This window comes from Lissotriton vulgaris, chromosome 4_1 (assembly GCF_964263255.1).
Source record: "Lissotriton vulgaris chromosome 4_1, aLisVul1.2, whole genome shotgun sequence".
Classification (NCBI taxonomy): domain Eukaryota; kingdom Metazoa; phylum Chordata; class Amphibia; order Caudata; family Salamandridae; genus Lissotriton; species Lissotriton vulgaris.
Window position 1 is genome coordinate 119,792,936 of NC_141691.1, and position 20,323 is coordinate 119,813,258.

General features: G+C 46.5%; 1 protein-coding gene across 1 annotated transcript in view; it reads left to right on the forward strand.

Annotated features, from left to right (window-relative positions):
- Positions 1-20,323, forward strand: part of LAS1L (LAS1 like ribosome biogenesis factor) — a 402,245-nt gene that overhangs the window by 180,860 nt on the left and 201,062 nt on the right. The window contains exons 8-9 of the mRNA XM_086918369.1: positions 788-873; positions 13,055-13,270. Of these exons, the coding sequence (XP_086774495.1) occupies positions 788-873; positions 13,055-13,270 (302 nt within the window). The remainder of the gene's footprint in view (positions 1-787; positions 874-13,054; positions 13,271-20,323) is intronic.

The window sequence follows — 20,323 nt, forward strand, 5'->3', positions numbered from 1 at the left end:
TTGTACTGTCATGTAAAGATCACTTCCACCCTGTGGGGATTCCCTTCGACATTGTTAAGCGGCGTTCTTCGTGAAAGGTTTGGTATGCCTGCCTCCACCCTTGCAGGGATACGATACAGGAGTGGTTTCAAAGCCTCAGGCATGCGTGTAGATAATTGTGTTTTACTTAGAAATAGTTCACCCGTGACCTACTTGTTGCATGTAGGTGTATGTCAAAGATGAGCTGATGCAGAATGTCACTTTTCTGTGTAAACACTTTACATAAGACGTATATTGATTACATTTAGCTTACACCAGCACTTAACTGCATATTATTACCAAAATAATGCTCACCTTTTCCAAAGTGATCTGCTTTACAGTTGTTGGTTTGCAATTTCCGTGAAGATGGCAGCATTTGGATCGGAAATTTGATTTTAAGTCTTTTGGTGGTAATTACATTTTTGGGACTTTTTTGTATGATACATTCATGACCGTGAACAAATCCTGAACTTTTTATCATGTGTGGATTCCTTTGTTACAACATTTGAAAAGCGTTGCAGCCCTGTATTGAAGAGTTGTGTGCAGCGCACCCAATGTAAATGTGTGTTTAGTATCCATCTGTTACATGCTGCCAAGAGCTAGACACAACAGGAGGCAGAATGTAAACCTGAGGTTCATTGTCTCCAATCTGTTCCATTGATAAATTAGCATTTTCATTGTTATCAGGTTCCTTCTGGATGTGTTTTCTGTTTGGTGCTCGTGTGCCGTCATGTAAAGCATTATTGACTTTATTCCCATCTTCTTCCAGCGAGGTTGTGGCAGAGCTTCTCCTTGAAGACGGCTTTCTGATACCAAAGCCAGACCAGCTGAAGACTTTACATATTGAATGTGAAGGTTGGTACTTACAGCATTGTGCTTCACAACCACACAACAACCTTGTGCGACATATGTGTCTTATGTCTGTGCATTAATTAGATCTGCATATAGTCAAGGGTACTGTCTACACCTGCATGGTGCATCTGAGTACCAACTTCCCCAGTCAGATCTGCAAAGCACATACCGATACACGTGTTCCTGAAGCATGTATTTCTGCATTCCAATTGGCAAACCTGCATTTAAGTTCCTAGCTAAACATAGATTTGATAACTTCTGCAATTTATTAGGCGCATGCAAATATGTGGCCACTTGGCAATTTTCACACTTCAGGTCATCCAAAAGGCATTGAAAGCAGGTTTTCAAGGAGCCAACTCCTTGAGTAATTGGAGCCAAACCCATTTGGGCCACTCTGGCCCAGATGATGCAGGTCGATTCCAGTTCTTGGGGAAAGCGGTCGTTGTCCACATGCCTCTCGGCAACAACCTCCAGAGACCGACATATCTGACTATTATTAGATCCTCTGGCAGTCTTCACACACAGAGACGAGAGGTGTTTCCTCAAAGAAGGTACTCTCAGTGATGGAACAGACACAATTCCGATACTGTCCGTGTGCTATTCCAAATATCTGTTTTCCGATCACTATAAGGTTTGTAACTTATGCCTTTCCCCTGACCATGACAACATGCCTGGCCTGTCTCACCTTCCACTCGACAAGGAGCCTATGGTATCGACGAGAGAGAAAGTGGAACCATTGGAAGATGCAGCAGCAAGCCCCCAGCTACATCTTCAGAGAAAATCCCCCCACCTGGACGTCGAGGAAGGTAAGTACGCCATCCCTTTGGTCATTCTGCCCCATCAGCAATCATCCAGTACAGGAGGAAGGAGAACTAGAGGTTCTCCTCACCTCAACAACCTCAACAACTCACAGGAGTTGTAAGTATGTTTGCCACTGACACACACACCAAACCTCCCAGAAGGCCTTATGACAAGGAAGAACTTTGCCTGGAGGATCAGGCATCAAGCTCTCCGACCACTGCCCAGCTTTTGGGACCCTCGGCTGCCTTGGGGTACTGATTGGCACTAACTAAAGGCTTTGGAGCTGACCCTATTTCTGACTCCTGGCATCAACATTGTTTAGCTATTGAGTCCTTAGATGCTCCATGAATCTCGAGGACCTTCGAAGCTGAAGCCAACTTCAATGCCGGCAATGAGGCCGACATCAGTCCCCATCCCCCTGTTGACCGCGAAGCCTTCATTCTCACCAAGGATACCATTAGCACCAAGGATTCCATCCATGGCTGGTCCCAATCTTTGTGGCACCAGTTGAACCAGTGCCCACAGATGACTCATAGGACAACTACGATGTTGATCCACTTGGGGATCCAAACTTTAATCATTTTCATGTAGGGGCATTATCCCAGAACAGCACCATGGCACACCACAAGGTGATCAAACAGGTGACCATCTCTCACTGCTATGACCGTTCGGAGTGGAAAGAGATGAAAGTGTTAGTCCAGCATCTTCCAGGCGAGTTTTTTTTAAAAAAAGGAGAGGAGATAGTCACAGAGGGTAAGATGGTCTCTAATGCCACCATCCATCAAGCCCTTCACGCTGTGGGCACTGCATCCTAAGTGGCATCATAACCCCTATCCTTTCCAGGCAACGCGCCTGGCTCCGTATCTTATGCTTTCAGCCAGAGGTCCTTTTGTACCGCTTTTGGCCGCCATAAGTGTGGCAGGGTATGCTCAGACGTGAGTCCCTTGCTCACTTTGCCACTGGATTCAAGCAAGACGGGCTGAAGACGGCTGGAATGCCAGAAACCGGCCCTTGGAAGCTTGTTTCCGGTCCAGGGAAGACATGGCTTGGCAGTTTGGGCTGGACTGTTCCCATGAGGCACAGGGTCAGACTAATTTGCATATAGCCATGTCTGAACTTGGGTGACAGAGTGGGCTAAAGAACGGTGATGGATTAAACCCAGATCTTTTGACTGGGTGTGAGTGTTTGATTGATTCAGATGCTCCATCCATCACCACCCCCTTTTGTTCCGCTTTCAGCCAGAGGTCCAGCAACATCTGCTCGACCTGCCCTTTGATGGGAAACATCTGTTAATGTTCATACAACAGTTTGAAAAAAATCAAAAAGGAGACCAGACCTGCAACAGCCATGCGTGAACTTCAAACCACCCCACCTAGGGGCTCCTTTCAGACACAGTACTACAGGGCAGGCTCTGAAGCCTCTTCCTCTGACCCTGCTCCCTCATACTAGAAGCGGCTGCAGACATACCATCAGTAGTCTACTACCTGTTGCAGGGCAGCCCCCTCCTACACCCCATTCCACAAGTCACAAGGAAGCCCCTCAAGTTGGCTGCCAGCTACATTTACACCATGTGACCAGACAAGCTCTATGGGCTCTTGATCAGTTTTCTTAAATTCCTTGCCATACATCTCGTCCTGAAAGCTTCCTTTCTCCATCATTCAGAGCAAGGTATTACTAATGAAAACTTACATTATAGCTATGTACCACCTTCAAACAACAGTATGGTACTTGCTCTCTCTCTCCCTTTCACCACTGGCACTCTGCCACTTCATTACAATCATGGCAGAGCTACTTCAGGGGGTGAACAACAACCTGGCAACCTTCGCAGCAGGATTTATCAAAAAGAAAATCAGAAGCAAGTCCTGCTCCATTAGTTTCAGCGTTGCAGCATGCCACAAATAGATCTGTTCCCCACCCCTGAAAATGCATAGTGCCCAAACTTAACCTCCGGGTACCCACGGTCCATGGTCTATGCACTGTGGATAAACTTTGACAGGTATCTTTGTTTCCGCTTTTCCGCTTCTCTCAATCCTTCCATTCATAGTCAGGAAGATGTGGCAAACTGCTTGGACTTCCATCCTCATAGACCCTACCTTGGCCTGATAGCCCTGGTACTCAGGATTCCTTGAGATGTTAATCGGGTCACACGACAATCTCCTCAACAAGCTGACCTTCTTACTAGGACAAGGCCAAATCCAACATCCAGTCCTCAAACAGCTCAATCTAGCGATTTGGCACCTGAGGTCCTAGAGTTCGGTTAACTTCATCTTCCACAAGAGTGCATGAACATCTTTTGGGAAAGCTGCAAGCCTATCACTCGAGCCTTCAACACTGTAAAGTGGAAGACATTTGTCCATTATTGGACCCGCAAACGCATGGATCCCATAAAATCTGCGGTCCAGAATATTTGTTGTATCACTTGTAAAAGTCAGGTCTCAGTTTACTCTACCGTACAGCTCCATTGAGCAGCCAGAGCAGCTTACAAACAAAACAAGGAAAGCTCCTCCCTTTACTGCATATCTGGAATTAAAAACGATATGGAGGGACTCAAAAGAGTTATCCCTCCTAGAGTTCCCCCAGCACAGTCGGGAACCGTATTGTGATTTTCATCAGGCTTGTCGTACCCCCATCTTTGTTTTTTTAGACTTTCCTGACGTACCTGAAAGGTAGCTTTTGTTATGGCCATAACATCTTAGACACATTAGTAAGTTGTAGGCCCTTACACTACAAGAAGCTTTCATTAGGTTCACAAAGTGGTACTCAGCACTAACCCAACGCTCTTTCCTATTGTGACTTTCCCTTTTCTTTGCAATCAAACCAGAGCTTGCAGTCTTTTTCCCTAGACTCCGTAGCAGAAAGAGCCCTTCAAATTGTAGATATCAAACAGTTTCTCATGTATTACATTGAAGGAACCAAGCTCTTTTTGCAAAGCTGTCTAGTTGTCCATAACCCTTTCTAAACCCATCAAGGGCCCGCCTATCTCGAAAGCAGGCAGTGCCAGATGTATAATCAAATGCATCCAAACTTGCTATACTAATGCTAAAAGAACTCTCCTTGTTACCCCCTCCAGGTTGCACTCTAGGCAGCAACTATAGCTTTTCCATGCAATATTCCATTAGCTGACATATGCAGTAGAGCTTCGTTTACAACCCCACACACATTCACTAAACTTTGTTTGGATATCTCAGCCATATAGTAGGCAATAGTTGACCAAACAGTCCTCTGGACACTATTTCAGGAAAATACATTCTCCACACACTAGCCACTGTTTGTAGAAGGTTACAGCTTCAAAATCTATGTTCAGCATGTGTATATACAGCCAAACATGCTGCGAACGTGAAATGTTAAGCTCTGATCACAGATCTTGTCTTTTACCAAATTACCTCCTTTATCAATGCACTTGTCCACCATGCACCCCATACTCCCCACTCTATATTAGTCTGACTTGCGCTACAAAAACAGTCCAACATGGAGTCAGTGCTCATGCGCATTACCTACTAAGGAAGGAGCAAAGCAACTTGAAAAACGTCCAAACCCAACACTAGATGGCAGGAGGATGCAGAGCATGTGCATCTACATCATTACGCTCCACAAACAGATGCTTACAGAACAAGTGAAATTTAAAACCGCGAGTGGTGCACTTCAGTATATTGGATGTAAAGAGGTTGTCGAGAAATGTGTTCTCAGGCGGTTCACTCCATACTAAAACCATGGATGGCAGCCATGACTATGGGGCTCGTGTCCATGTAGGCTGTGCTTTGAAATGTCTATAGCTGTATGCTGTACACCCTTAAAGGGTTTGTGAACTAAAACCAGCCTTATGTCCGTCTGCTCAGGCCTGTTGTTAGCCTGGCTTAATTTGAAGGTGGTCGGTGCATGAACCCAAGCAACTGAAGTTAAAGGAGAATAAAAGTCCTGTTTATTTTTCCCACTAATAGAATTGACTGGCCAAACTTCTCTCCCCTAGACGATACCATGATGTACTACACAGGGCAAGCAGCTTTTCACAAGGTTTTAGCTGCACGTTAAACCTTACCTTAGGAGGAGGATTTCCTTCTTGAAACCCTCACCTTAACTCATATGTCCCTCCAGTACCTACCCATGTTGAAGGGCTTGCTAAAACCTGCCGGGACCTCTTCAAGGAGCCAGTGAAAACAAGAGTCATCACGCCCTGGGTTGATAAGTTTAAAGATTCTCCCCCAGACCACCCCCTACATGACAAGGCAATTACCCCCCAATTCACTGGTGGTCAACACAGCTAGGATGAAAGCAAACTTGCAGGGTACAGGGGTTGTGCCCCCTCCAGACAGGGAGAGAAAGAAAATAGATGTGGCTGGCAAGTGTGTACAGGGCAATCTGCCACTCCGTGTCGCATCACTAATTCCATTGGCTTGCTTTTTCAGAATTATCGAGCCCACTGGAATCAGATGGAGGATCTTATCCAACATCTCCCAGAACAATACCACAAACAGGGGCACGAGTTAGTGATGGAGAGGAAGACCATCCCCAACATCAACATTTGCTGTGTTATGTAACCACAGACACTGCTGCACTTGGAATAATTCTAGCTTTCTCCTGTGGTGACAGGTATGGCTATGTGTCATTAGTTTAATCCGGAGGTACAACACCTCCTCCTTAATATATCCTTTGACTGCAAGCATCTCTTCGGCACAAACGTCGATGAGATGCTCAAATAAATAAAGTTGATCCTGACAAGGCTAAAGCCATGGGCACATTACAGAGACCTAATGCTCGAGGTGCCTTTCGCCACCCCCCTGTAGCACGGCGCCGCCAAAGCAGCCACAACCCCAGAGACTTCCTCCACCAAAAAGCAAACCCCTTCACAATTGTTTCTACAGGGGAGGGTATAAAGAGAACAATGGCAGAAGTAGAGACAAGTGAGAAGCTACCAGAGGAGCCACCACCCTAAAAATTTGCTGTTCTACTCCTTCCGATCGACCATCCAACACCTGTGGGGGCAGACTACAGGGGTTCCTGTTCCTATGGGAGGCAATTATCTCCAATGGGTGGGTTCTAGACATCATACATGAGGAATACTGTTTAGAGTTCTCTCACTGAAATGGTTTATATGCAGTTCAAATGAATACACATTCAGTGACTGTTATTGCTGAAATCCACACCAAAAAAAACATCGCTGCACAGAAGAATTTTCAGCATCTAATAAAGATTTTATTTTTTTGTTGAACAGAAACAAAGAAATGTGTACCTCGGGTGTGCTTTACTAACACCACGTAAAAATAGCTGGAGAAGAATCTTTAGCATCTTTAAAATGTCTTTATTAGTTGCACAACATAAGAACAAAGTACGGTTTACTGCAAGCCTGGTTTGTTGACATCAAGAAAAAAAAGATAGTTCTGTAGAAGAATCTTCAGTATCTTTCAAAATGTCTTTTATTTGTTGAACAAGAACAAAGCAATGTGTACTGCAGACCTTGTTTACTGACACCGAAAAACAGTAAAGGGAGCAAGGAGAATAAAATTGCCAACATGACTGGTGCCATAAAAGACTTCAAAGTAAAAACTTAACCTTTCAAAGAATGCAGAGTAGAGGACAAGTTCATTACTTTCTTTCATGCTCCACCAAATAGCTGCATAAAACAAATATAAAGTTCAGCCAATCTGGACAGTGAAATGCACCTCCATCTTGTAACAGCTGCAATCAACAAGTAATAATTCTTTGAACCCATCTGTGTTGGTGATTCAGCAAAGCTTTGCTGCGGCTGCCTGCCACACACTGACTACTACACCACTCTAAAGAAGTCTTCAGAATTGGCTTCTAGATTACACAGTATTATTGGACATCACACAGCTCCACATTGAAGGTAGGATTGATTTCCTTATATGTTTGTTAATTGAACTGCATTACAATGATTATTTGAGTGATAGCTGTTAATTGAAAGGTCTCGAAGCGTGGTGATAACTCAAATCCAAAATCATTCCTATCAGTGTTTTGCGGTAACTAAGTATTTTGTCCAAACCACTGCATAGGCTCCGAAGAATATAGGCTCGGAATGTCACCCAGGATCTGGAACTCACTCCCTCCTGAAACCAGGCTTATCTCCTCCATCACACTTTTTAAAAAAGAAGTAAAAGCTATTCTCATGGCCAAATACACTTGACCTATTAATGTGGATCTGTAAAGACTCTGCACCGATCTGTATTATTCTGCTCGATCCCTACGACTATGTGTTTTACCTGTATTATTGACTTACCTGATTATCTACGCACACATTTATTGATTGTATTATCATTATTATTGCATTATTGATGTACCTGTTCTACTGAAGTAATGAAGTGGCTCACTAGTGAAGTAGTGTGGCTCACTGGTTAGAGGCGGCAGACCCGAGAGCAGAGGACGGCCCGGGACCAGGGTTCGATTCCCGGCGCGGCAGGTTTCTCGACCAGGGTCAGCGTACTCGATAATTCTCTCGCCTCGGTGCCCACTCTGATCAGCGTTCACACTCGGCAACTCTGGGCATTAGCTTGCCTCATCTTCACTAACGGCCCCACCAGATCACCGGGGATGCCTGGTCTCACCCTGGAGATACCCATTAAGGGACCATCTCTCAGGGAAGCCAGGAAGGGTTTCGCAGCGGTCGAAGCGCCTTGGGACCCTCCGGGTAAGTAGTGCGCTATATAAATGCCTATACATACATACATACATACATACATACTGTACTCCCTAATGACCTGCCTTTCACTCTCTTGTTGGTATTCCCTGCTTTGTAAAGCGCCCTGATATCTGCAAAGATCTTGTTCGCGCTATATAAAACTTTCAAAATAAAAAAATAAATAAATGAATCTGTGTGTGGGGGGGTGTCCCAGAAAAATGTGCGAGTTGCTTGGCTTTAATTTGCTCACGACGACTTTCACTGATCAAGAGTAGCTCTCACTACTGAAAAGGTTGGAGACCCCATGTCTGTTGCAAGATCTTGTGTTGATTTGTGGCTGTACACATCACTCTCTGCAGTGGTGGAACACAAAAAATCTGTTACAGGGGCGCCCTTTTCTAGACCAAATTCCGCGGGAGACCATTCCTACGAAGGCCTCGCTGAACGAATGGGGAGCTTGCCAGCAAGACCATATAATACAGGGCTTGTGGAGTACTGCACAGCCGAGGCTTCACGTCAATGAATGGGGGGTTGCTGGAAATTCAGTTTGCTCTCCAATCATTCCTTCCATCCATTCAACTCATTCACAAAAAAGTTGTTAGTCCAGATGGACAACACCATGGACAGGTTTTTCTCCCAAAAAATCGAGGGGGCATGCATTCGCCCCAGCGGTCTGCTTTAGCACAGAGCATCTGCCGCTGGGCGATGCATCACAAGGTGCATCTGGGCATACAGTTCCCGGTCAGGACAATGGCTCGGCAGGTGGGAACTCCACCGCCGAACTCTTCCTTCAATCCAGTGGTGGAGTTTTCCTCAGATAGATCTGTTCGTCACTGCTAAAAACGCAAAATGTCCAAAGTTCGTCGTCCGGCTGCCACATTCACAATCCATGGGCAATACACTATGGATGAACTAGTCACGGATTCGCCTCCACTTTTTCGCCTCTCCCACTCCTACCATTTGCAGTCCGCAGGCTGAGGCTGACATCCCTTACTCTCATCTTAATAGCCTCAACCTGGGCATGCCAGCCATGGGACACCACTCTCCTAGACCGCTCTCTAATTCCCCACGAGGAGCTCTGCAACAGGCTGGACCTTCTCACATAAAACTACAGCTCTCCCCAATACCCCATTCCTCAGCAGCTCAACCTTGTGATTTGGCTCCTGATGTCTTAAAGTTTACTTATCTCAGCCTCTCGTAGAAATGTATTTCTGTTCTTTGAGAAGCAAAAAAATATGCAGTCCAATCTAAATCTTTTGTACACTATTATCTTCCCAACCAAATAGGATAGGATAGTTTTTTGTGGAGAAGTGTGGCTCAGGGGTTAGAGGCGGCAGACCCGGAAGCTGAGATCGGCCCTGGACCAGGGTTCAATTCCCCGCCTCGGTGGGTCTTGGGCTAAAATTCCACAGACTTGATAATTCTCGCTCCGGTGCCTTCTCAACTCACGGGTTCACACTCTGCGACTCTGGGCAATAGCTTGCTTAATCTCCACAACGGCCCCTCGCGGCGGGATGCCTGGCTTTCACCTTGTGGATACCCTGCCTGGGGTTATCTCACAGGGGAATACCAGGACGGGTTCCCTAAGCAAGCGCCGGGAAACCCACTGCGGGTAGCTGTGCGCTATATAAGCTCAAATACATTTACACATTTTTAGAGTGCACTTAGACCCGGAGGGGTCGAGGCTGTTTGTACAAGACATTGTTTGTTACCTTCTCCACCTTCAATAATCATGCTTCGCCTACACTTCTGTTTGATTACATCTGCCTTCTGAGGCTGCTTACCTACAAAATAGGTAATACGCTCTTTAGGGTGCCAGTCTTAAGGCTTTCATGGAAGGACTTAAAAGGGTTAGCCCGCCCCGGACGCCTTCTACTCCGATGCGGGATGTTAACATTGTTCTTACTTGGCTCATAGGACCTCTCCTTGAGCCACTTTTTTTTCCTGTTGCAATTTCTATTGTGGAAAGTAGTCTCCCTTCTAGCCATCACTTCCCTCAGACGAGTCAGTGCGATACATGCTCTTCCTTGAAAGAACCTTTCTTCCACTTTCCTCACAATAATTTGGTTTTCAGAACCAGCTCCAAATTCCACCCAAAGGTCATCTCTAGCTTCCACCTTAATCAGACAATTGAGTTACAAGTCTTCTTTCCACATCCAGAATCTATAGCAGAAAATGCTTCACATACCTTAGATGTCAAAAGGGTGTTAATGTACAATGTCGACAGAACAAAACCATTTCGTAAGACGCCACAACATTTGTATCCTACTGTCAGCCATATGGGGTGTGCTGTTTCCAAAGCATGGATTGTACTTTGGCTTGTTAAGTGTATTCACACTTGTTTCACTAAAACGTCCCTGACCCACCCCCCTTCCGAACCCCATCTCCCACACTCACATTACACTTGTAAGAAAGGGGATTCTATGGGTTTCCTAGAGAACATATCAATAGCTAACATCTGTAAAGCAGCTTCTTGGTCAACTAATGACACTTATAATAAGCATTATTGTGTGGATATCCTGGCTAGAAAACAAGCTAGAGTTGGCCAGGCTGTAAATGCACACACTTTTCCAGTCTTCTCCAACATCCTAAGGCTAAGCCACCACTTTTGGCAGGTCTGCTTTACAGTCTATGCACAGCATGCGTATCTACAGGTACACATGCCAGAAACAAAAAAGGCTGCTTACCCTGTAAGTATCTGTTCGTGGCATGTAGTGTAGTGTAGCGCCCACCCTCCTCCCCAGTTGCCTGGAGTCTGTTGTAGGTGATCTTATTTTACTTCTTCACCTCTCATGGTCATCTTTACTGTATCACTCTGCTCCATCTACATCTTCACCCTCTGTGCGGAACAATTATCTAATATGAAGCGTATGCCCATGTGCATTGCCTACAATAAGTGGAGTCACCACACCTCGTGACTCAAAAAGACTTCTTCAAACACATCTGAGCCCAACACTAGATGGTAGCAGTATGCACAGCATGTGAATCTACAGCACTAAATGCCACAAACAGATGCTTACAGGATAAGTAACATTTTCCTTCCTCAAATAGCCAACATCATCATCTGTGTCATCCAACGCAAAGGAGAATCTAATTCTGCATTCTTTCACAAGGCGGATAGTCACTGCTTAAGTTTTGTCAATGGCAACTGTGAAGGCCTAAAACGTAGTTCCCTGTTAATGGACTACACAAAGTCAATGAAGTTTCGGGGCTTTGCTGGAGACATTAAAGGTAATGCTATCTGCAAAAGTACAATTTCATATTGGGTCACCTTGTGCGAGGCCTGGCTAAGAAAGATCCTCGGACTCTCATTTGCTCACAGTCCACAAGGACAATGGCAGCTTCTACTGTACTCCCCATCGGGTGTCCTAGTGGCTGTTTATAGTGTAGCCACTTGGTCTTCATTGCACACCTTTGCAAAACATTACTGTCTCGTGGCTCACGCACGTAGCAATAGATACTTTGCCAGGGCTGTGCTTTGTGCTTTCGTTAGTTAACCAGCAGTACTCACTCCTACCTCTAAGAAGGTATTGCTTTGAGACTCGTTCATCATGTGATAAATAGTTGTATGACAGTACAACGCTGGTAAAAACATTGCATGTCTTTAAAACGCATTTGTTACCCCACATTTGTGTAGAAAGCAAATGCTTTTACCTCACATGCCATTACCACACATTACTAAGATAATATTAAATATAAAACATTTAGTGTAATCTTTTTGGGGGGAGCCCCCCCCACACCCTGTACGTACCTTAAATGTGTGGTAAAGGAATATGTGGTAAACACCTATACATGCTAAACAAATGCTGGGTAAAAATGCATGGTTAAGGCACGGCGATGTAAAAATTGCATTGCAAAGAGTGTTTCCAGTGATAAATTTGTGGAGAAAAGTATTTATCAGAAGAAACAATTACTTACCTTAGGTAATGATAGTTCTGTTGGATAGTATATTTTGACTTCCTCACTGCCCTTTTAGCTCCCATGTGAGAGCCATTCCTAGTTAGCACCCAAGATATGCAGATTAGCATCTGCTGTGGCTATAATAGAATCTCTCACAGTTTCTCTTTACACACCTTGATTGGGTGCAGATAAAATACAAAAAACATTACCAGTGCATCCGTAAGAAGCCTTGCTTGGCAGCACTTAAGAGCTATTGCTGAGAAAATTGTTTTCTGGTGCCAGTCTGGTGCCTGGAAGATATTTATAAGGAGCAGAATCTGCAAGAAGATGTAATAGCCACCACAAAATCCTTATTGATGGTAACTTTTTCATCCGCTTCCTCTGTTAGTGTTTGCCTGTGAACCCTGAACACCCAGCTGGAATTGTAATGCTTATAGCAGAGGATGAATAGTTTTCAGTGTTATTGACTGGTCACAGTGGCCTGTTCCTTTGTGTTGTCACATATCTTTGTACCGGAAGCGGACCTTTGAAATTTGACTTGTCTTTTGTGTACTGAATTGTAACTTTCGCCATCTCTGAAAGCTGCAGATGGCAAGGCATTACTATATTGGGAAAGATTCGTTTTATTTCCAATGTCTTTGTGTTTGTTTCATGTAACTGTCTTGGCTTGTGAATTATCTCATTATTTGCTCCTTGCCTTCATTTCAGTTTATAGCGGTTAATGACCATGTACAATGCCAGGAATAAGTTGTTTGCCATCTGCATTTATTTCTGCAATCTAAACGAAAGTAGCACCAGATGTTCTGTTCAGCATATTCACCTGGTATTGATATTGTTTTTTTTTGTCATCAGACAACCAAGAACTTATGAACTTGAAGATCCCACGCACGTTTTACAGATTTTGGCAGCAGCTGCTGAAGGGGCTCCATTCCCAGTCTTTCACTCAGATCATCCTGGAGAAGCTCTTTGCCGAGCTCCGATTGTGCTGCAACGAGTCCATGCTGGGGATACGACCCCAGTTCCTCGCATGCTGGATCTCCGAGATGCTTGCCGCTAACCGTAAAGCTGGTGAGCCCGATTCAGAGTTTCAGACCTTTTCTCACCCTTTATTTTTAGCTGCTTTGAGAGCATCCGACATATTGATATTTTCCTACCTTGTGGTATTTTACAGAATAAATTAATTCGCCCAGCTTGGCATTTCTTGGTAAGTCACTGAAACTGCCTGTGAATTCCAAACAAAAATTGGATTATATGAGTAGCAATGTGACTCCAAATGGCAATTTTGTTGCATAATATTTGCTCTCCTAGGGAGGTAGTACCATGTATACAGCAGCTTTATAATGCTAGAAAGCCCCTCTCCCAACAGCTCATCCAAGTCTTCTGCTAGAAAGCAGCTGTAGGTCTTGAAATTCAGCATAAATGACAGCAAGAGAGGTGCTCAGGATGAGGGAAGGAAATGACAGACTGAGAAACAAAGTAAGGCTCATCCGACGCCATTGACTGCCCTGTATGGTGACATTTAGAGACCATGAGTACAGTTGAAAGAACATCTCACAATGTGTTCTTGGTGACTCAGTAGACCTGTTAGACTTGACATCTTTTGACGTGTTTCCCCAGAGTTTTTGGTTTCTGACCTCTCGGTTTTTACTCTGTTTTTGCTGGCATAGTTTTTCTGCGTTCTTTTCTCACTGCTGATCAGTGGTAAAGTGCAAATGCTCCTGTGGTAAATTGTGTTATGGATTGGTCTGTTGGTTATGTACAAATGCTTTGCACACTGCCTCTAAGATAAGCCTGACTGCTCGTGCCAAGCTACCAAGGGGGTGAGCAGGGGTTATTTTAGGAGTGTAACTCCCTTCTCCTGACTAGAGTGGTGGTTCCTGCCAGGCTTTGGCGCAAGCACTAGCCTACCAAAAATCCCATTTCTAACAAGACCCATAGTGTTGCATTTCACATTTTCTGCCAGTGTGAATATCTGTGTGCCCTGCAACAGTGCCTTTCATAGCCTCCTGGTGACTCACCTATTCATGTAGTATATATGCCTTGCACCTAATGCTCTGTTGAACAACCCACTGTTGGAAACTGATCTTCTGCCACAATGAAGACATGGTTGTTTTCATATCGCTTTGGTCCGACATCATTGGTCAATGCTCTCTTCTAGAGCGGCATACATTTCAGAACCCCAACTTTACACAAGCTTTTCTGCAATCGTTTTGGGGTCTGCAGCTTCTGCAGGGTGTTTCATTTTTGATGAGCACACATATTTCACTTTTTTAAAACTACATCATACATTCTGTGCAGCCTGCTCTGCACCACTGCGTTCTCGTTACCCCGCTCTCCTTGGTCTCCTGTCTCTTGGTTTCTGGTTGCGCTGGGACACCTCGTTGCTGAGGCAGCCATGCGCATTACAAATCCAAAATAAATAAAATAAATAAATATTCTCAATTTCTCATTCTGGACATGGCTGCGAAAAGAGACTGTCACAACACAGTTCTTGAGATCCCATGTGGCCATAAAAGCACACCTAGCGTATCTGGTCTGAGATAGAAGGCAAAGAGTAACACCTTATTGTGAGTTACTTGCTAGATTTTTAGTAAGCTAAGTTCTTTTTCGGCTTGGGAAACCGTATAATATTGCCTTTTAGATTGTCTAAGATGGGCACATCATTTCGTTTTTTTTTTTAATGCTGTTTGTTTTAATTGTAAACAAACCATACATGTCCATATATGGCTCAATACATTAACACAATTCAATTTAGCATACAATACACTTTCCACAACTTGCGCGTTTCCCAATGATGATCCGTATGACAGCAGATGTTACTTACATAGGAATAGAGAGGCATAGCACACAATGTTTCACTACGATACACAAGAGAATCAGCTGATGGCTCTACTTGTATCAACCTTTTACTATTGCATCATTAATTAGTTGGCGGTGCAGTCTATGGTCAGTCTGTCTTTTCCACCTCCCACCGAGGTCTCAACCAGCTCTTGTGTCCTTCGTGTATGGGGTGTTTCAGAATGTGGGTACCCCAACTATGCTTCTGTAGAGTCTGCCCGCGAGTGTGTTAGCAAGTATCCCTGCAGGGGGGCCCAAATGTCCTTGGGCCTTGAGGTTACGGGTAACAGTTCAGCATATGTGGATAGCTGCTCCTGGCAATAAACCAAATCGTCTAGCCAAACTTTGAACTTGGGCGCCCTTCCCCTGCCCCATCGACATGCCACCCTTCTCTTTGCCATCAATAGTGCAAGGGCTACGTATCTGCGGTGCACCGCACGTATCGGCTTGGTGTATCCCAACAGGGCTAGTTATGGTGTCCGTTCAATATGTGTGTCCACCATAAAACTCAAGGCACCAAAAACTTGAGTCCGGTAGGCCTCCTCAGTTTGTATCTATTCATTCGCGCCGGGGTGTAGTATATCCTGTGCAAGAATTTGTGGTGGATTATGCGGAGTCTACTACTAGCTGAAATCGGTTCCGTCTGCGCAGAGCAATATTCCCATTGTTCCTTTGTCAATTCAAAGCCTAGCTCGGAACTCCAGCGCTCTCTAGCTAATGCGGATGGTTCCTCTTTCTGCGTGTGTACTGTAAGGTATATTAATGATACTAGGTGCTTGGCCCTGAGCACTGGAGGATGAGTTGTAGTGGGCCTAGGGTCGTGGGTTCAGTTGGGAAATCTGGTGTTATGGAGCGCACTCCTTGTCTGAGTCGATTTATAAAAATACGTCAAGCGGCGTCTGCTGCACGCATTGAAGGACATGCTCCATCTTTCGGAACTGACCTTCATGGTACAGGTCACCCCAAATCTTGATGTGTGTGCGCTCCTGGAATTTGTGAAAGACTGTTTCCTGTAGAAGGGGCATACGGGGATGATATGTAAGCGGCAACAGCGGTGAATACAGTAGCGGGGCTTTTAACAGTTGACCTATTCGTGTCCAGGCTATAGTTGTGCAAATTACGGTGGTAGGTATGTCTCCCCTCCTCCCAGCGAGCTCCTCATATAGCGCGCCTTCTATCAGAACTGGATATGCGAGCCAATGCTCCGCTGCTACCTGTGGCATATACCTCGGTTGATGCACCCAAAAGTAAACATAGTGAGCTTGGGCACTAAGGTTATACAATTCAAAATTGGGTATCACAAAGCCCCCCTGCGAGTCCGGCCTAGTGAGTACACTCCATTGTAGCCTCGGATGTTTGCCCACCCCATACTAAGCGTATCAGTTCAGACTTACGCGTTTTAAAGAAAAAGGTTCCTGGGTAAAACGGTATATTCAAAAATAAATAAAGCAGCTGGGGAAGTATCACCATTTTAATGAGCGATGCACGTCCCGCCATCGAGAGTGGGAGGGAGATCCATCGGGTGATGTTATCTGTGATTCGCGTTATCGCTGTGTCGTAATTAATGCACTTTAATTAGTCTCTGTCCCTAGTAATTCGGACGCCCAAATATTTCAGTTCGTCCGCACGCCATTCCAGAGGAAAGTCCCACGGAAAGCGGGTTACTGCCTCCGTTTAAGAAAAGAACAGGATTTGCTCCAATGAATTTGGATCCCAGAGAGCCTCCCAAACACCACGAACACCCTAAGAATTGGGTTAAGGTTATCTTGCGGATCTCGAATATACAAAGTAATATCGTCTGCATATATGGATATTAGTATCTGCCTCATTTGGCATCGCAACGCCTTGTCCATATGGTGCTGTCGCAGTTTCGCCGCCAGCAGCACAACTGCAAGCGCAAAAAGTAGAGGGTAGAATGGGCACCCCTGCCGGGTGCCTCTCGTAATTGGAAAGGCATCAGCAGTTTGCCCATTGATGAGCACTTTGGCAACTGGGGAGTGATTTAAAAGCTGTATCCATGAGAGAAAGAGTGGTGGAAAGCCCATTCTTAGCATCACCCCAAATAGGTAATCCCATTCGAGAGTGTCAAGCCTTTGTGGCATCCAAGAATACCGCAGCTAAAGGCAGATCTGGGAGACATTATTTAAAATAGTAAAGAGAGTCCGTAAGTCGCGAGACGTGGCCCTCCCAGGCACAAAGCCAGATTGGTCAAGAAGGATTAAGTTTTACATCAGTAAACTAAGCCTGGTGGCTATGAGCTTGGCGAGAATTTTAGCATCGCAATTGAGGAGTGAGAATGGTCTGTAGGACTCACACTGCCGGGGTGATTTCCCAGGTTTCAAAAGCGAGACCATACGGGCCTCCCTCATGGAAGGGGGGAGGCACCCTGCTTCCAAAGCATCCTCATATACTTACCTCAAAATGGGTGCCATCTGATCAATATAAGTCTTGTAAAACTCTATTGGGATGCCATCCGTACCAGTGGCTTTCCCAGATTGCATATGCATGATTGCATCTCTGGCCTCGCCCAATTCAAACTGGGTACAGAGAAACTGCCTCTGCACATCGCTCAGCCATCCCAACGATACGTCTCCTAGACACTGTTCCAAGTCTAACTCGCCTGTGTATAGCCGAGTGTAATGTGCAGTAAACGCATTAAGTATGTGTGCAGTGTCTCTATACACCACTCCTTCCACATCTTCCAGTTCCAACACGTGGTTGGAATAACGTGGTGTCCGGATCGTGTCCGCCAGCGCCTTGCCCGGCCTCTCTCCCTCTCCGTAACGCCTGGCTACCCAGTATCTTCCCCTAAAGCGTGTTTCCCTTCGTGCCGATTCAGTGTATTCCGTAAGCGTTTCCCTAAACTTGAGTCATGTGGGACCATCCGGATGTGTGGCCAGCTGTACCTCTAATGCCTTGAGTTCCGCTTCCAATTTGCGCAGTGTGTTCATTATGTCTTTAAGCACTCCCCAAACCCCCCCTTTGGCTATGCAAAACCCCTCACTGTGACCTTAAAGGCCTCCCAAATAGTTTCGGTCTTATCCACTGAACCTTTGTTCCGCTCAAAAAAGTCACTCACTTCTTCCCTAAGCTCTTCTTGAAAGACTGGAGTTCGAGGCATGTGGGCTGCTGAATTCATATCTGTGCATAGATCGCCGCCTAGTGTTGGGTCCGGATGATTGCACATTGTTGTCCTGGAAGAGTCTTCGAAGTATCACGAGATAGGTGGCTCCTCCCCTGGACTACAGTGCGCATGGGCATCGACTCCATCCCCAGATTGTTTTTTTCCGCCATTGGGTTCGGATGTGTTTCGGTTCCCTCTGTCGGAATCGATAGTTGTTTAACTTTCCTTACTTGAGACCAAAAGGTCTTTAGGACTCGCGTCGGTATTGTCCATCGTTCGGGTTTGTTTATTCATCGGCTCCGAACACTTGCTGCCCTTCCGCGTGCTGTCGGCGCGGACGGGCCTACACGACGCTCCAGACTACTTCAACATGGAACGAACTCCGTTTAAGAGGTGCCCGGTGTGTGCCTCAAAGTATTCACACCTCGACGTGCACCCAGTGTGCAACAGATGCTTGTCGCCGGACCACGACGAGGCCAGGTGTATGGCCTGCTCCAAGTTCCGGTCGAAGAAGACTCTCAAGCTTCGTCGGGCCGCAAGACTGCAGGCCCAGTTATCGGCACCCCCACCAACCAACATCTTTGAAGAAGGCGTTGAAGACGACACCGTCCTACAAGTTTCGGACTCTAACCCGGCGTCAAAGGATGAAAACTACGACGCGGGAGATGAAGAGTTCGAGGAAGTCGTCGAGGAGGTAGGGGACGACGACGGGGCCATTGCCACCGTGGAGGATAGCTCAGAGGAGGAGCATCCTCAAACTGACTCCGGGGTCAATCCCCATCATAAGGCCCAGGTCGAGGGATCGCCTTCGGGCCTTACCCAAGACCTCAACACTCGTCCCACGGCCCCGCCCACGGACATTGGTGATGCGCCACTACCGGTACAGAAACCGAAAGTGAAACCATCAGGGTCCGCACCATCGGTATCGAAACCGAAAGTGCAAGTCGCACTGGTGGGATCAAAGGCTCCAGAGGCCTCGGCGCCGAAGAAACACAAGATGGCCGCCGAGATCAAGAGCCACACCAAAATGGCCGACCCAAAGACCCCAGTGTCAAAGCCGAAGGCAAAAACGCCCGACGCGGCTGCGTCGGCGCCGAAGCGGCTGCGTCGGCGCCGAAGCTGGTCGACGCTCGGAAGAGCAGCGTCGACGCCAAGAAGGTCGATGACCCTAAGAAGGCCTCCAAGAAGCGTCAGGACGAGCCCAAGGCTCTGGCTGCACCGATCCCGGTCGACAAAGCCAAAGGAGATGCTGTGTCGGCTCTGAAGACTGCGCCTTTGGTCGCCGAACCTAATCCGGACTCGGAGGACTCGCTCGAACCAGTCCAGCCCTCCCCGTCTTTTACCAAAAAGGTCGCGGAGTCCCTTCAACGTATTAGGAAGGAAGACGTGGCTCTCGGGCCGAAGGATGTGGCGCCGAAGCCTCCACAGAAACCGGCGAAGGCGCAGCCGCCGATCCACTTCACGCTGCCGCCGAAGACGACGCCGAAGGCTTTCGCTCCAAAGCAGGGGGCCGGGGTGCCCTTCAAGCTGGTGTCTACGCCTAAACCATCCTTGGTGGTGCCGAAGCCACGGCACCGACCACTAGCGGACGAGGAGCGTCGGGAGGTTGTCATCGACGCCAACACAGGCAAGCTCTCTCTCCTTAAAAGGAAGATCACCCCGGTGCCGGTGTTGGAGCATTTTCATATTCCACTTAAGAAGAAGTTGGACTCTGCGGGCACTTCTGCCCCTATGGAGCCTGCATCTCCACAAGGTCTGGGACTCTCACCCACTCACTCTAACGCTGGGGAGGGTGACGAGGATGAGGAGGAGGAGTACAATTATCCAGCGTACTCGGATCCAGAGGAGGTCAATGAGCCATGGTCTGCTGGAGGCGACCCTGAGGACCCTCAGACAGGACACGAGCCGCAGCTTTTTGCTGCAAAGACTTCACCAACGGAGGACTCTGCAGCCTTCAACGCTTTGATTGAAAGAGCGGCGGCCAACCATGATGTCGACCTCCACGCCGACCCGGTGGATGTCGATTTTCTTTTTGACACTTTCTCAGTGGCTGAAAAGACCATCAAGACATTGCCAATGCTCAAGGGTGTGCTAAAGCATGCCCGAGAGGTTTTCAAGGAGCCCACCCGGGCAAGAGTCATCAATGCCACTAGACTCTT